This window comes from Perca flavescens, chromosome 5 (genome assembly GCF_004354835.1).
Source record: "Perca flavescens isolate YP-PL-M2 chromosome 5, PFLA_1.0, whole genome shotgun sequence".
Classification (NCBI taxonomy): Eukaryota; Metazoa; Chordata; class Actinopteri; order Perciformes; family Percidae; genus Perca; species Perca flavescens.
Window position 1 is genome coordinate 18,566,268 of NC_041335.1, and position 13,366 is coordinate 18,579,633.

Consider the following 13,366-nt stretch of genomic DNA (forward strand, 5'->3'; position numbering starts at 1 on the left):
AAGAATATACAGTATATAGGCGAGAGCTTGTCACAAGGGTAAGTTGTCACACAGGTTATATCTCCAACACCAGAAAGCACTTTCTAAAAAAATTAAACTGCATTATATAATTAAAACAACTTTGATAAGTATGTTCAACTATATTAAGAGAACGGTATATTTTGATGCCTAAACCAAAGACCTGCAATAGCACACATGTCACTATGCAAACAGAATGAAGAAGGAAGGAGTATATAACATAAGGAGTACTGCCTAATACTTCACTATCAATTACACAACTGCAAAAATGAGTCCTCTACCTGTATTCATGTTCTTATTTGTTAAAAGATATGTGAATTTTTTTTTATGATCTAAAGATTATAAATTTGTGAATAAGAATTTATTTAATTTAATATGGAAAATGAGTGACTGATGTACTCAGAGAAAGTCAGAGAAATTGAAGTGAAAGCAAAAAAAGTGTGACAAGGTGCCCCGCTCTACCCTACAAACAAACCTCAGATTAAGTGGAAAGTAAAAAAAAAAGGGTCTGACACATGATAAATGATCAGTTTAGGCATCCAGTTTCAGGGGGTGTGTACAACTCCCCTTTCCCTGACGGCAGTTGTGTAAATTCTACAGAAACTGATAAGAAAGAGGAATACAGGATACATTACTAAATTAAATGAATCCAAACATCATACTGACATTATTCCTAAACTCGTTTATACTACTGCACTGGATGTGATGCAATGCTAACCTGTTTTTATTTTTGATCAATCTGCAGAAACAACTGCAGCGCTCTATCAGTGTTTGTGATTTAACTCGTCAAATGAGGGAAGTGTTATTACCATGTGCAAAATCATGGCAGGTTTCCTCAGTATACACCATCAAGTCTTGTGTGTCTGGTTTGGATGATTCGTTTTCACAATTTTTGTTTGATTGTAGGTCAGCATCACTGAAGCAGTTTTCTGTTACATGTGCAGTGTCAAATTTACACTCCCTGTCGAATTTCTGTAAACAGCACCACAAAAAAGACGATGATTTAAAAGATAGTTTCTACATAAGTTTACTCCATTATCTAAACTCATTCCACAGTGTTTTATGTTCATTTTAAGATACTCTTACAAAACTAGGCACATGTGAGCATTGAACAAATATAGTTGCTAAACAGTTTTTTGTAGTAATGGTACTTAGGCTACTGCCTGCAATGACAATAAAGTTGAGCCTAATCTAATCGTAAAGAGGGAATTTCACATTTGTGAAACAAACATAACGTGTAAATGTAACGTGTTGTCATTTACTAAATGAAACTGTCAGAAGATTAAATGTGTCAAAAACACGTTCGATTGGAATTTATTTTTCATAAACATTGACATTCTGGACAGTATTAAACTTACAGACATGTAAAGAGCCGGAAAAGTGTCGGAAGGATACGTCACCTGGTTAACAGTTTGATGACTAAGGAACTCGTATGTGATAAAATAGGTGTAGATGATAACAGGGAAGTCAGGAGCGTTTTCATCCACACTCATCAGTGGGTCTGGGATTCCCCTCATCCTGCCCACGCTCACTGTGGCTGATGCCCAGTCCACTATCAGATCTGTACAAATGGATAAAATTACAAAGCTTCTTACTTAGAAAATTAAAATGAAACAAGCCCACATTCGCAGGAGTCATATCTACTAACAGCAAAGTCTCACCACTCTTCTTGGCCAAGCCCCTAAAACAACATCTTTCCTCAGGGGAGATCCATGAGCCGTCCAGACAAGAGAGCTGTGGGAGACTGTCCACAGTGAAACCCGGGTAGCAGGGAGCAAGAGTGAAGGGGTTTCTCTCCAGCACCAGCGTCCTGAGGCAGGGGAGGGTGCTCAAGGCGTTCAGCAGGGACAGCTGGTCCTGAAACTCACAGTCACTTAGGTCCAGACACACCAGCTGTGGCCTGAGGTCAGAGACAGAACAGCAGTGTGTTGTACAGCAAGAACTGAAAATAAGGGTGGTCTATGGATTCATTTTTCCTTTTTATTTATAAATGAGAATGGCTGAAATAAAAGCAACAGAGACCAAGACTTTTGTTCCCCTAGTATCGGTCAAGCTCCAGAATCATGACTTGAAAACCCCTGCTGCCTAAATGCCCACTTGTTTCAAACGCTACAATTCCAGTTGGTAATGCAGTTTGTCTGTTAAACATTTAAAGTTTCTGTTTTTGACACAGCAAGCTTAAAAATCACCCTGCAACACACAAACTGTGTGTTTTCAGGCCAGACTTCCGTTAACGGATGTATAGAAATACTAAGATCATGAGTCAAAACACCCACAAATTTCTGTAAAAGTTTCTATTAATTTGGATATTTACCCATTTTTAATTGATTCAACTGGTCATTTTTTTTTGTAATTTTTTGTATTCATTTAAAAAATTAAAAATGTCCCAGAGTTTCTGTACATGATGATCTAAAAGCTGTTGTCTAAGGGTATTCTCTACATCAGGAATAATTTGTGATGGCAAAAAAATAAATAAAAAAGGATTGTCTCAAGCCTGAGCTGAGATAATCCTTTTATTTCAAACTTCCATAAAATACATTATACAACTGATTTTATGAGATGTGTAGTACTGAATAAACTGAACTTCATGTGTTTTTAGTTATTTACAATTCTGTTGGATGATAAAGAAGAAAAGCTTAAGAAATTAATTTCCCCTGGCTTACTAATATGATAAACATATTATATTTAGTAAGCTGATCTTTTAGGAGTGTTTCAAAGTATTTGCCAACTGAAATTAATCAGGAAACTCAAGTCATTTTTTCCTCACTGAAAATAAAAAAATAAAAAGTCCAAAGGTGCCTCCCAGCTTTAATATAATACTTAACTTTGATATCAGTTGATAAACTGGTAGAGTGGGTGTAACTTTGTAAAAGTGTGAACTCCCTGTTTCCACTGAAACCATAGTTAGATGTGATTATTTTAGGTTGGATCAAACCAGTTTCTGACAACATCAACTGTTGTCATCACTGTGTTATCATCACCAACTGAATCACTTTGGCAAGAAACCTACCAGTGTTGCCTCAGCAGGTGTCACCGCTGAAAAACAGTCACACTGCCATCAAATCAGTACATGTGTGAAATCAGTCACAACGTGATGTAATTGTCTTACCTTACAAATAATAGAAAAGTACACAATCTTACTTGAGTTCTTGTTTGACCTGATTACCCCTTTAAAACCAGCAAGCTTAGTGTGTGTGTGTGTGTGTGTGTGTGTGTGTGTGTGTGTGTGTGACACTAACCAGTGTCTTCCTGTAAGATAACATACATCGTCATAGGAACCCAGACAGTTTGAGCCGAGGCCGAGGTACTGTAGGCGAGGAGGCAAGCCGTTGTTGAGACTGTTCAGAGCAGACAACTGGTTTGCACGTAGCTCCAAAATCTTTGAAACATATTCATAATCAGAGTTAGTCATCACCACATCACAAAGCCTGTTACACTTTGATCTATGTGTTAAAACTGTAATGTGGCACTGACATACCTCAACATGTGATGTCACAGCAGGTGTTTTACTTTTGATGTATGATGGAAAAGCAGGGAAAGCTCTTTTTGCTTTTTATGATTTGATTGTTAATCACCCTTCATTGACAAACCTTTGCAGAGGAAACTCACCTTTAAAGTGCTGGGAAGGTTTTCTGCAGCGATGGCTGAGATTTTGTTGGCACTCAGCACCAATTCCTCCAGCTTTGAGAACTTTAACAGGCCATCATCGATGACTGTTACCTGAACACAACACAGACAAAACATCAAGTACAACTTTCCACAATTGTGTAAAAGCATCAGCACTTTGTGTGTTTTGAACAAGGTGAGGAGCAGAGATGTCACAAGGTGTTACAGACCCAGGTGGGTACTCCAGAGACAAATTTAAAATATAATATATATTTTTGGGATCCTCTGTTTATTTTATCTCCATATTTTGGATTTAGGGGTGCAATGACAAACTTTAAGATTTGGGGATTGCTCTAACTAACTTCTAGCTTGGGAAAACCCTGACAAACTTCCAGCAAATTTGCTCTGCAAGCCACTCTCAGTTACAACTGAGAAGGGTCTGGTGTCAACCAGGATAACTAACTTCGGGATTATAACAAATACCACATTTTTGGGCTTTTATACTAGATTTCTTTGGATTCAGAGACACTCAAACAAGTTTTGGCATTATAACAAATACCATATTGTAGCGTTGGAGGGTGGGTGTAGTGAAAAACCTCCCAGTGTGCAACAGGACAACAGGTTTATGGACACCATCCTCTGTTTATGCTTGTTTCTGTAACATAGCATTATGGTGTTTGACATTTTGTTCTATAATGTGTTGCACTGTTTCTACAGGTCATCTGTGGTTATTTCAGTGGAGCAGATATAGTGTAGGTTTGGTAATGCATCCACAGATAAGAGTGCAAAGGTAGTCTGTTGCTGTACTGATGATCAACTCCGCTCTGAGAAGCTAAAAGACCCTTTTGAACTGGAAATTTTGAATTACTGAGTTCTGAGAGAACACCCTTATATGCCATAGTATTTTGGGGATCATTATTATAATAGTATACTTTGCTTTTAAATGTTTTCTTTTTTCTTAAGAATGACACTGTACAAGAAGACTGGCTTGAATCAAATTTAAAGTAGAACATTTGAGTGTAAAATCTGTCCACTTACGTCCTTGTCCACGATGCGAAATGTAATAAAGTAATTGTAAATGAAGTCTGTGTGCAGGCGTTCAGGTGTTAGCACTGCCAGCTGTCTCAGGGCCGGAGCTTGAGGGCTCCATGATTCATCATGCTGCCACGGAGAGTGAGGGCAGCTTAGAAGATCCAAGAGGGCGTCTGTCTCCTCTGTCTTTGCTCCCTCTGTACTGTCTTTGGTCTTTCTCTGAGAACATAATCGCAACCAAGCTACTGTATGCAGTGATGAGAGTGCTGTAAACCACTGAACAGACATGAGGATTTTTTTAAGATAATCAAGAAAACGCTGCAACCTTAAAAATAAACTCACCCAGGTGCCATGTCCACATGGAAAGTCATTTAGACACAGGCGGTGAATCTGCTCCTCTAACACAGCAGAAAGCTTGTTTGAGCTCATGTCTACCAACAGTTGATACTATAGGACATGTTGCATAGATTTGTTAAGAGAAACACAATAGATACCAAATGAAATGATATCTCTGTTTTCTTTGGTCAGTCTTCCGGGGAAGAGGTCCCTGGTGTTTATTTACAAATGCCTCAGTCAGTTGCCTGGCAACAGCTGGGACTCAATCCAGGAACACTGCATCTGGTCAGGACTTCAGTGCAAGGGCAACAGAAAAAACGCCATGACTCTGAAATCCTTTGTTTTCTGCTTAGCAACGATCAAAAATGTATATTTAGAATAATTTAGGAAAAAAAAATAAGATATAATAAAAACATGAAATTGATGTCAGGTTTAGAGAAATTCTCCTTTAAACCGGGACATTTCTGCAGTATACATAATATGGCCCCACATTTTTGACTGCATTGTTGACAGTGCACTGTTTGACAAATGCATCAAATTTGACTACTTGACTGGGACACTTAATGAGCCATTGTGAATGTTATTAGTTACAACCATATACAAACGTAAATAAAATGCTACTTCTATGGTTAGTTCCATGGTCTGTGTTTTTCCTGCTATGGCAAAGTAAAAAATGAAATTTTTCATTCACAACTTTCTTCCTACATTGTAATGTAAAAATGTATTGGCCCTTGTAGACATGTTTCTTCAAACAAATGTATTTTTTACTGAACTTTGTAAATCCCAGAGGATCAAAAGATGTTCACCTTAAATCAGTCTGCTATGATTCAACAACCACCTTCCTCACAACTCTATAATAACTGATAAACCAAATACACCAGAAAATGAGGACCTTGAAGTTATTTAAGTAGCAGCTGTATTTAGGCACTGCAGTGCTTTAGAGCTAAGTGCTAACATCAACAGGCTAACATGCTCACAATAATACTAACAAGCTGATGTTTAGCACGTATAATGTTTACCATGTTTACAATCTTTGTTTTGCGTGTTAGAATACCAACATTTCTCAATTAGCACAAAAAACAGTACAGCTGAGCCTGATGGTAAGTTAGTTTTGCAGCTATTTGGTCATATAAACTGAAGTATTGGACAAATTGAAACTTGTGATGCTAGATGAAAAGCCAGGGGATAACCAAAATGATTGTAATTCATTTAGAGGTGATTATGAATGTCTGTACCAGATTTCATAGCAATCCATTTCATATTTGTTGAGACACTTAACCAAAAACCATAAATCGGCCATCAACCTCACTGGTGGCACTAGAGGAAAAGTCAGGGGATCACCTATGTGAGTATTATTCATCCTCTGGGGACCATGAGTACAACATTTTATGGCAATCAATCTAATAGTTGAGATATTGGACCAAAATGTGTGACCAAAAGTTGTGAGTCAATTTTTGTAATAACTGACACATTGATCAATTATTATTTCGATTTGCCATGACTAATGATACTCAAAGGGGAATCTCTTCCATTTAAGGAACATCCTGTGTGTTATCCACGACCACAGCAAAAGTATCTCTGAGACAGTACTTATGTTACTAGGAAATGCCTTATCAAACATACTATAACTTGAATTACTGCGTCATGGTAAAGATCGCAACAGCTCAAATTTAGGCATCAGTAATTAATGATAAACAAAACAAAGTTAAGGGAGATGAACCATGCCGGTTTAACATTATACCCTCTTAAAGTTTGGTGGCATCATAACAACTATTCTTTAATACCTCTGCAATCTGTCAGGGTTCAAAATGTTACCCTTTCAGACTGTTTTTTTTAATTTCCATTCAACCGATAAACATCAAATGCCTAGATCGCTTTGTGGCAGTTTGCATTGCCTCCCCACATTAAACCACTGTGGTGAGCTGTGGCCTACAATTGCAAAATAGAAACATTTACAACAAGATTATTTGAATGATAATGCCACAAAGGCGTCATGCACCCAATGATGGCATGCAACAAAAAAAATCCCACGTTTCGATATATAAGCACAGTGTGTGCCAGTTTAGGACCATTAACTCAACAGCTTAAAGACAAAAGTCACACCATGCCTGTCATTAAAGGTAAGCTGTTTTTAAATGAAAGCTCAATGATTTACGATAATTTTTTTCCTGCAAAGAGTAAGAAAATGAAAAACTTGTCAAACTCATGCTTAACACTCTGTGTAACAATGCTTTAGTAACTTTGATATGCTGTGATTGAAAGAGTATTGATTGATTGATTGATTGATTGATTGAAAAGTCTAAGAGGAAGCTGCCTAAAATCTAAAATGAGCTTTTAAGCAACATTTTCTTACATTATATTATTCTCTCTCAGTAAAATCAATTTAGACTTTGTGATGTTGATTCGATTTACCCTTGAGCAAGCTTCTGGCTGACTTGCTATACAGATGACAGCGTCATACTCTTTTGTGTATAACTTCCTGCAGAGCTCCTGCTTTCCTGCATTGTGATGCTGCACATCTCCTTCATGGCCTGCCGACCAACTACATCTGCTCTCGATCATGGGATCAATAATCTTCGGGGGGAGATGGTGAAGCGTCTGCGGCTAGTTAGGTGTGACCTAAAACAAGCAGAAAATGATTATGTAAGTAAACACGTCATTCTTTAAGTTTAAAAAGTTGAAAGTGACAACATTTTCTAGAACTATATTTCATATGAGATGTATTCAGTGTGTGGCGGGACAAGAATGGACCAGAATCAAATTGCAGTGAAAAACCCACTAATGTGGGTGCTTTATTTTTCTTTGTACAGCAAAATAAAGAGTGCAGCGGTGTAGCTCCCTTGTGGCGTGGCTAGTGTGCAGGGTTGGGTTAGGCCTTGTGGAATTCTGCTGGGTAGGCGAGGTGCAGTAGGGAGCTCGTCGGTGAAGTTGGGCAAGGAGGGACAGGAGACCTTGAGTTCCAGCAGAGATTCATTCAGCTCCAGTCATCCTTGGCTTGGTTTATGGGCTTTCTGATGCAGGAAAACAGAGTAGTGGTTAGCTTGAGTGGCAAACACAGACTAACCTGCCTTAGTTGGTGTGACTCCTTTTGTCCTGGCCTGACGAGGGCAAACGAGAGGCAGCTGGAGGCGGTGATTAGTGGTTGCCAGCCGTGTCTTGTTGTAGGCTGGCTTCTTGGTCATGTGCTTGTTTTGCCAAACATGATGGGAGGCCTTTGAAGGCGTGTCCCCGGCCTGGCAACGATTCAGGGGCCATTTGGCCACAAGTGGTAATAGCCAATAATGTAACACAACAAAAACATTACCAGTAATAGAATGTGACTAAGAACATTTACTCAAGTACACATTCAAGGTACTTAGTTGTACTTTACTTGAATATTTCCATTTTATGCAACTTTAAACTCCTACTACACTGCATCTCAGATGCAAATATTGTACTTTTTACTTCACTACATTTATCTGACAGTTTTAGTTACTTTTCAGATTACAATTTTCCATCCCCTTACCTTACAGTGAAAACCATGTATCTCCAAATTTGGTGGTTTTAAATTAGAATTCTTCTGATAAACTACAAGATGAAGTGTTCTTTTATGCATTGAGAAAATTCTCCTTCTCAAGCTAAATACCACGGATCAAAACCCTTGGGACATCATGTTGTATGATGATTTTATAGAATATGATGCATTAATGTAGATTTCTCTCACTTCCTCTCTAGGTCAGTCTTATTAATAAAGGAGAGTCACGGAGTTTAGAGCGCCCAGAGGGAATAACTTCTGGAAACACCACAGAAGAAATAGAGGCCTCCATCTGTGCCATCCTCGACTACCTCGGCAACCACCTGCCGACAATCATCAAGAACGTTGCCATTCCCCACAATGAGATCCTCGATGAGCACACCGTCCTCAAACAAACTAATAAGTTTCTTAATCATTTCAAAAAAATTGTAGACCAACGGGCGTCAAGGACTACGCATTGCGAAAGAAATGTTACACCTTCAGACGATTACACTATGAAAAAACTTGGCTACGGAATCATTTACTATACCAGGCAATGGGTGGAGACTTTCACAAACACATCCACCTCTTGTTTAGGCCTACAGTAAACTTATGACAGCACTTACTGGCAACTTATTTATTTCCGTATTTATTTATTTATTTATTTGTGTGTTATGTAAGGTTTTGTATATTTATTTATAGTTGGTATGCTAGTATTTATTTTATTTATATTGAATGATGTCTTCCACATTGTCTGGCCTTGTGCTGCTCCATTCTGACTGTATACTAGATGATTGAAAAAATAAGTTGGTTATAATAAAATATTTAAATCAAACCATTTATCTTTTCTTTAAACAATGATTTCACTGCAAGAAGATAATTTAAGGGTTCTTCATCATCATCTTTTACAATACACCTTATTTTAATTTACCTTGTGTAACCCATCATTTGGCCGGAACACAAACAAACACACGCGCACACACACACACGCACGCGCACACACACACACACACACACACACACACACACACACACACTTGTCTTTAATATTTACTGTAGCTTACACAGTATGTTTATCTTGAAGGAGGAATGCCATGAGATTAAAAAAGCAAGTTGAACATAATTTGAAAAATATGATGCAGTTAAACCTTGAGGGAATGCAGGCACCCAAATAGGCTATTTATATTTTAGATTTCAGAGCACATTCCTTATATGTTCACTTGATCGTCTTTCTGCCTATATGGCTATTAGGATAATACAGACATATAGGCTACACATGACAATCATTTATTTTTCTTATTCACACAAAAGATAAAATCGAATTGAGTTTAAGATTTAATCTAACTGTAGGTGCGTTACGGGATGTGTAGGTTTTTCTAAATAAGAGATTCCTAGGGACTAGGGAACTCCAGAGCGTGGAACTGAATCCTGAGCTTGTATGACATTTCTGTGATAGCCCGGAAAATATTAAAATGCCGATCATTATCTGAAGAGTCCCAATAAAAGTGATCATCGATAGTCAGATTTTTTATTGAAAGTGTCACATCAGAGAGCCTGCCAACTAAAGCCTTCTGCTGTCATGAATTGTCGTGCTGGTAAGAATCTTAAAGTGCATCTCAGAGTCCCGCAATGTCTATAGATAAAACACAACATTGAAACTCTCTAGTAGTCCAGTGACTGCAAACCTCTCTCGTGTATTACAAAAAATCAAATCTAATTCATCTTCACTGTGCTCTTTCATGTCACTGCTGCAGTCGCCATCTTCCTGGGTCTGCTCATTGCACAAGCAGTCTGCGGACCTGTTGGACATGGAACAAAAACCGGGGCCGTGAACGCAACCATCCAGCAGATGCGGGAGAAGATATGGACCGCTCTTGGCCCCCTCGTAAGCTTTTTGGTGCTTCATTTAATCTATTTACTACTAATCAAAGATAATTCATTTCTGCTATAATCACACAGAGCATCCCTGGAGTAAATGTAGTATACTTTTTAGATAGCCTACCTGGGTATTAGGCTACTCACTGATATACTGACCAAGACTGTCTCCTGCAGGCTGAACCCGTACTGGTACCCAACATCTCCTGCTCGTCCCTGAACACCACGGAGCTGGTCGGGTCGGAGCAGCAGCCCTTAACCCTCCACCACCTCTCTTCCTTCCGCTGCTACATGATGAAAATGTTGGAGTGGACCCCGGAGTTGTCTCAACAGCTGAAAATAATCAGCCAGTACATACAGAGTGTGGAGCTGCTGACGAGCGGACAGACAGCCAGTCAGGACTGCAGCCTACCCTCCTTTGGGCAGGATGCGGACAAGTACGCGTTTGTCAAATGTCTGCTGGAGCTACTGGACCAGCGTCTCAGCAAAGCAACGTTTTGATTCAACTGCGTTTGAATATACGTTATTTATTCTTACACCTTTAAATTATAAAACATTCACCTTTGTAATCCAGTGTTATATGGATGAAAAAGTAAACTTGTTCTGAAAGTTAAAGTTCTACTTAGTAGGCTTATTAGCTAGTTATCAGTATCTGATAAGATTTATTCAAAAACAAAGGGACATTCATTGAAAATAAAGTAGCCCAAGTCAAGATTTTCATTCTTGTTGTTTTTATTGTGATTCAGAATAATTTAAGCGATTTTAAATGAAGACATTTGGGAACTTTGGAATTGAACAAAAGAAACACTCCGATGCAGCACATAAAATATCTTTACTTCTTTAAACAAATGAAATACAACACTACATTTGTGTTGAACCAAAGTGGGCAGATCCAATCCGCAACGAAACTGTATATCAGGTACAAAACCCACTCACAGAAACAGCAAACAAAAAGTTGGAAATCCAACCTGGTATGATAACCATTTGCCACACAAATGCCAAGCTGCAGTGGAACGTCAAGTCTTTCCATCATTAGTTACATATACAGAAGCTTGCCAAAGTATTCATACCCCTTGAACTTTTACACATTTTGTCACGTTACATCCACAAATTTAAATGTAGGCTATTTCATTGGGATTTTATGGGATAGACAAACACAAAATTGCGCATATTTGTGAAGTGAAAGAAAAATGATACATGGTTTAAAAAATTTTTTTGCTCATTCTTCTTTGCAAAATAGCTCAAGCTCAGTCAGATTGGAAAGCGTCTGAACAGCAATTTTTAAGTCTTGCCAGAGAGTCTCAATTGGATTTAGGTATGGACTTTGACTAGGCCATTCTAACACATGAATATGCTTTGATCTAAACCATTCCATTGTAGCTCTGGCTGTATGTTTAGGGTCGTCGTCCTGCGTGAAGGTGAACCTCCGCCCCAGTCTCAAGTCTTTTGCAGACTAACAGGTTTTCCTTCTTCATCTGACCAGAGCACCTTCCTCCACGTTTGCTGTGTCCCCCACATGGCTGGTGACAAAATGGCTATTTTTCAACAATGCCTTTCTTCTTGCCACTCTTCCATAAAGGCCCAATTTATGGAGTGCACGACTAAAAGTTGTCCTGTGGACAGATTCTCCCACCTGAGCTGTGGATCTCTGCAGCTCCTCCAGAATTACCATGGGCCTCTTGGCTGCTTCTCGGATCAATGCTCTCCTTGCCCGGCCTGTCAGTTTAAGTGGATGGCCAAATCTTGGTAGGTTTGCAGTTGTGCCATACTCTTTCCATTTTCAAAATGATGGATTGAACAATGCTCTGTGAGATGTTCAAAGCTTGGGATATTTTTTTATAATTTAACCCTGCTTTAAACTTCTCCACAACTATCCCTGACCTGTCTGGTATGTTCCTTGGGCTTCATGATGCTTTTTGTTCACTAATGTTCACTTTAACAAACCTCTGAGGCCTTCACAGAACAGCTGTATTTATACTAAGATTAGATTACACACAGGTCAACTCTATTTACTAATTAGGTGACTTCTGAAGGCAATTAGTTGCACTGGATTTTATTTAGGGGTATCATGCTACGTTTACATGTGGCCGGCTATTTTCATAAACGGACATTTCAACCTCTCCGTTTTCAAAAATAACATCATGCACAGCGGTCAGTTTTCAGAAAAGTGTTCGTTTACATGTGCCGTCAAGAGCATGCCAAACCTGTAGGTGGCAGTGTAACGAGGAGCTCAAGCCCACGTTAGCCAATCAGAATCCGGAAAATCGCAACAACAGCAACAAATCACTTCCTCTCTCTTCTCTTCCTCACCTCCTCGGCTGCCTAAACCTCCGTTTGTCTCAGTTTACATGCAAACGTGCAAACAAAGTTTTCCAAAATCTCCACTCTGGCCAGAGTTTTTAGAAAGAATCGTTTTCAGAGGCGAATTCTTCGTTTCGTGTAAACAAAGGGCACAAACTAAGGGAAATGTCTCAGTTTTTCAAAATAACCATGTACGTGTAAACGGGATATCAGAGTAATGGCAGTTACACACCAACCAGATGGCCAACCGTTGGCAGAAAAGCCAGTCGGACTGATCGGCCTCCCGGAGTTGGTCTAAAAAGTGCCACGGAACACACCGAAGAGACAAGACGTAATACGTCTCCATAACAGCAGGTGGTGCTAATCTGTATTGTTGCCCAAAAAATTAAAACTGGCAGCTGATTGGACGAACGCGCCATGTGGGTTTGTTTTCTCCGGAAATTCCAAGCCAGACTGTCATTGCGGCCGTTCAGAATACGATCTCATATTGTACTAAAATAGTTCACTGAAACATGTTTCTGAAAACATTTTAAGCGAGAAATAGGCCATGCAGTTGCTGAATCTGTCTTCATTTCAGATCAACGAAGGTCAGTTTAAAAGATTTTCGTCAGATTTTGAGAGACTCTAGTCACCTCATTCCGCTCACCATTTCCAGGTGAGTCCCGACTGCCCTGCCTCCGACTAAACATGTCAGGTCGGCCAAAC

At 39.1% G+C, this 13,366-nt stretch overlaps 1 protein-coding gene across 1 annotated transcript in view; it reads right to left on the reverse strand.

Annotated features, from left to right (window-relative positions):
• The window catches only part of LOC114556387 (leucine-rich repeat-containing protein 43), an 8,408-nt gene extending 3,210 nt beyond the window's left edge, over positions 1-5,198 (reverse strand). Inside the window, exons 1-7 of the mRNA XM_028579321.1 lie at positions 4,999-5,198; positions 4,663-4,875; positions 3,628-3,738; positions 3,258-3,397; positions 1,680-1,918; positions 1,419-1,579; positions 828-990 (exon numbers count right to left, since the gene is read on the reverse strand). Coding sequence (XP_028435122.1) covers positions 828-990; positions 1,419-1,579; positions 1,680-1,918; positions 3,258-3,397; positions 3,628-3,738; positions 4,663-4,875; positions 4,999-5,085 — 1,114 coding nt within the window. The 5' untranslated portion in view covers positions 5,086-5,198. The remainder of the gene's footprint in view (positions 1-827; positions 991-1,418; positions 1,580-1,679; positions 1,919-3,257; positions 3,398-3,627; positions 3,739-4,662; positions 4,876-4,998) is intronic.
• Between the last annotated feature and the right edge of the window lie 8,168 nt (positions 5,199-13,366).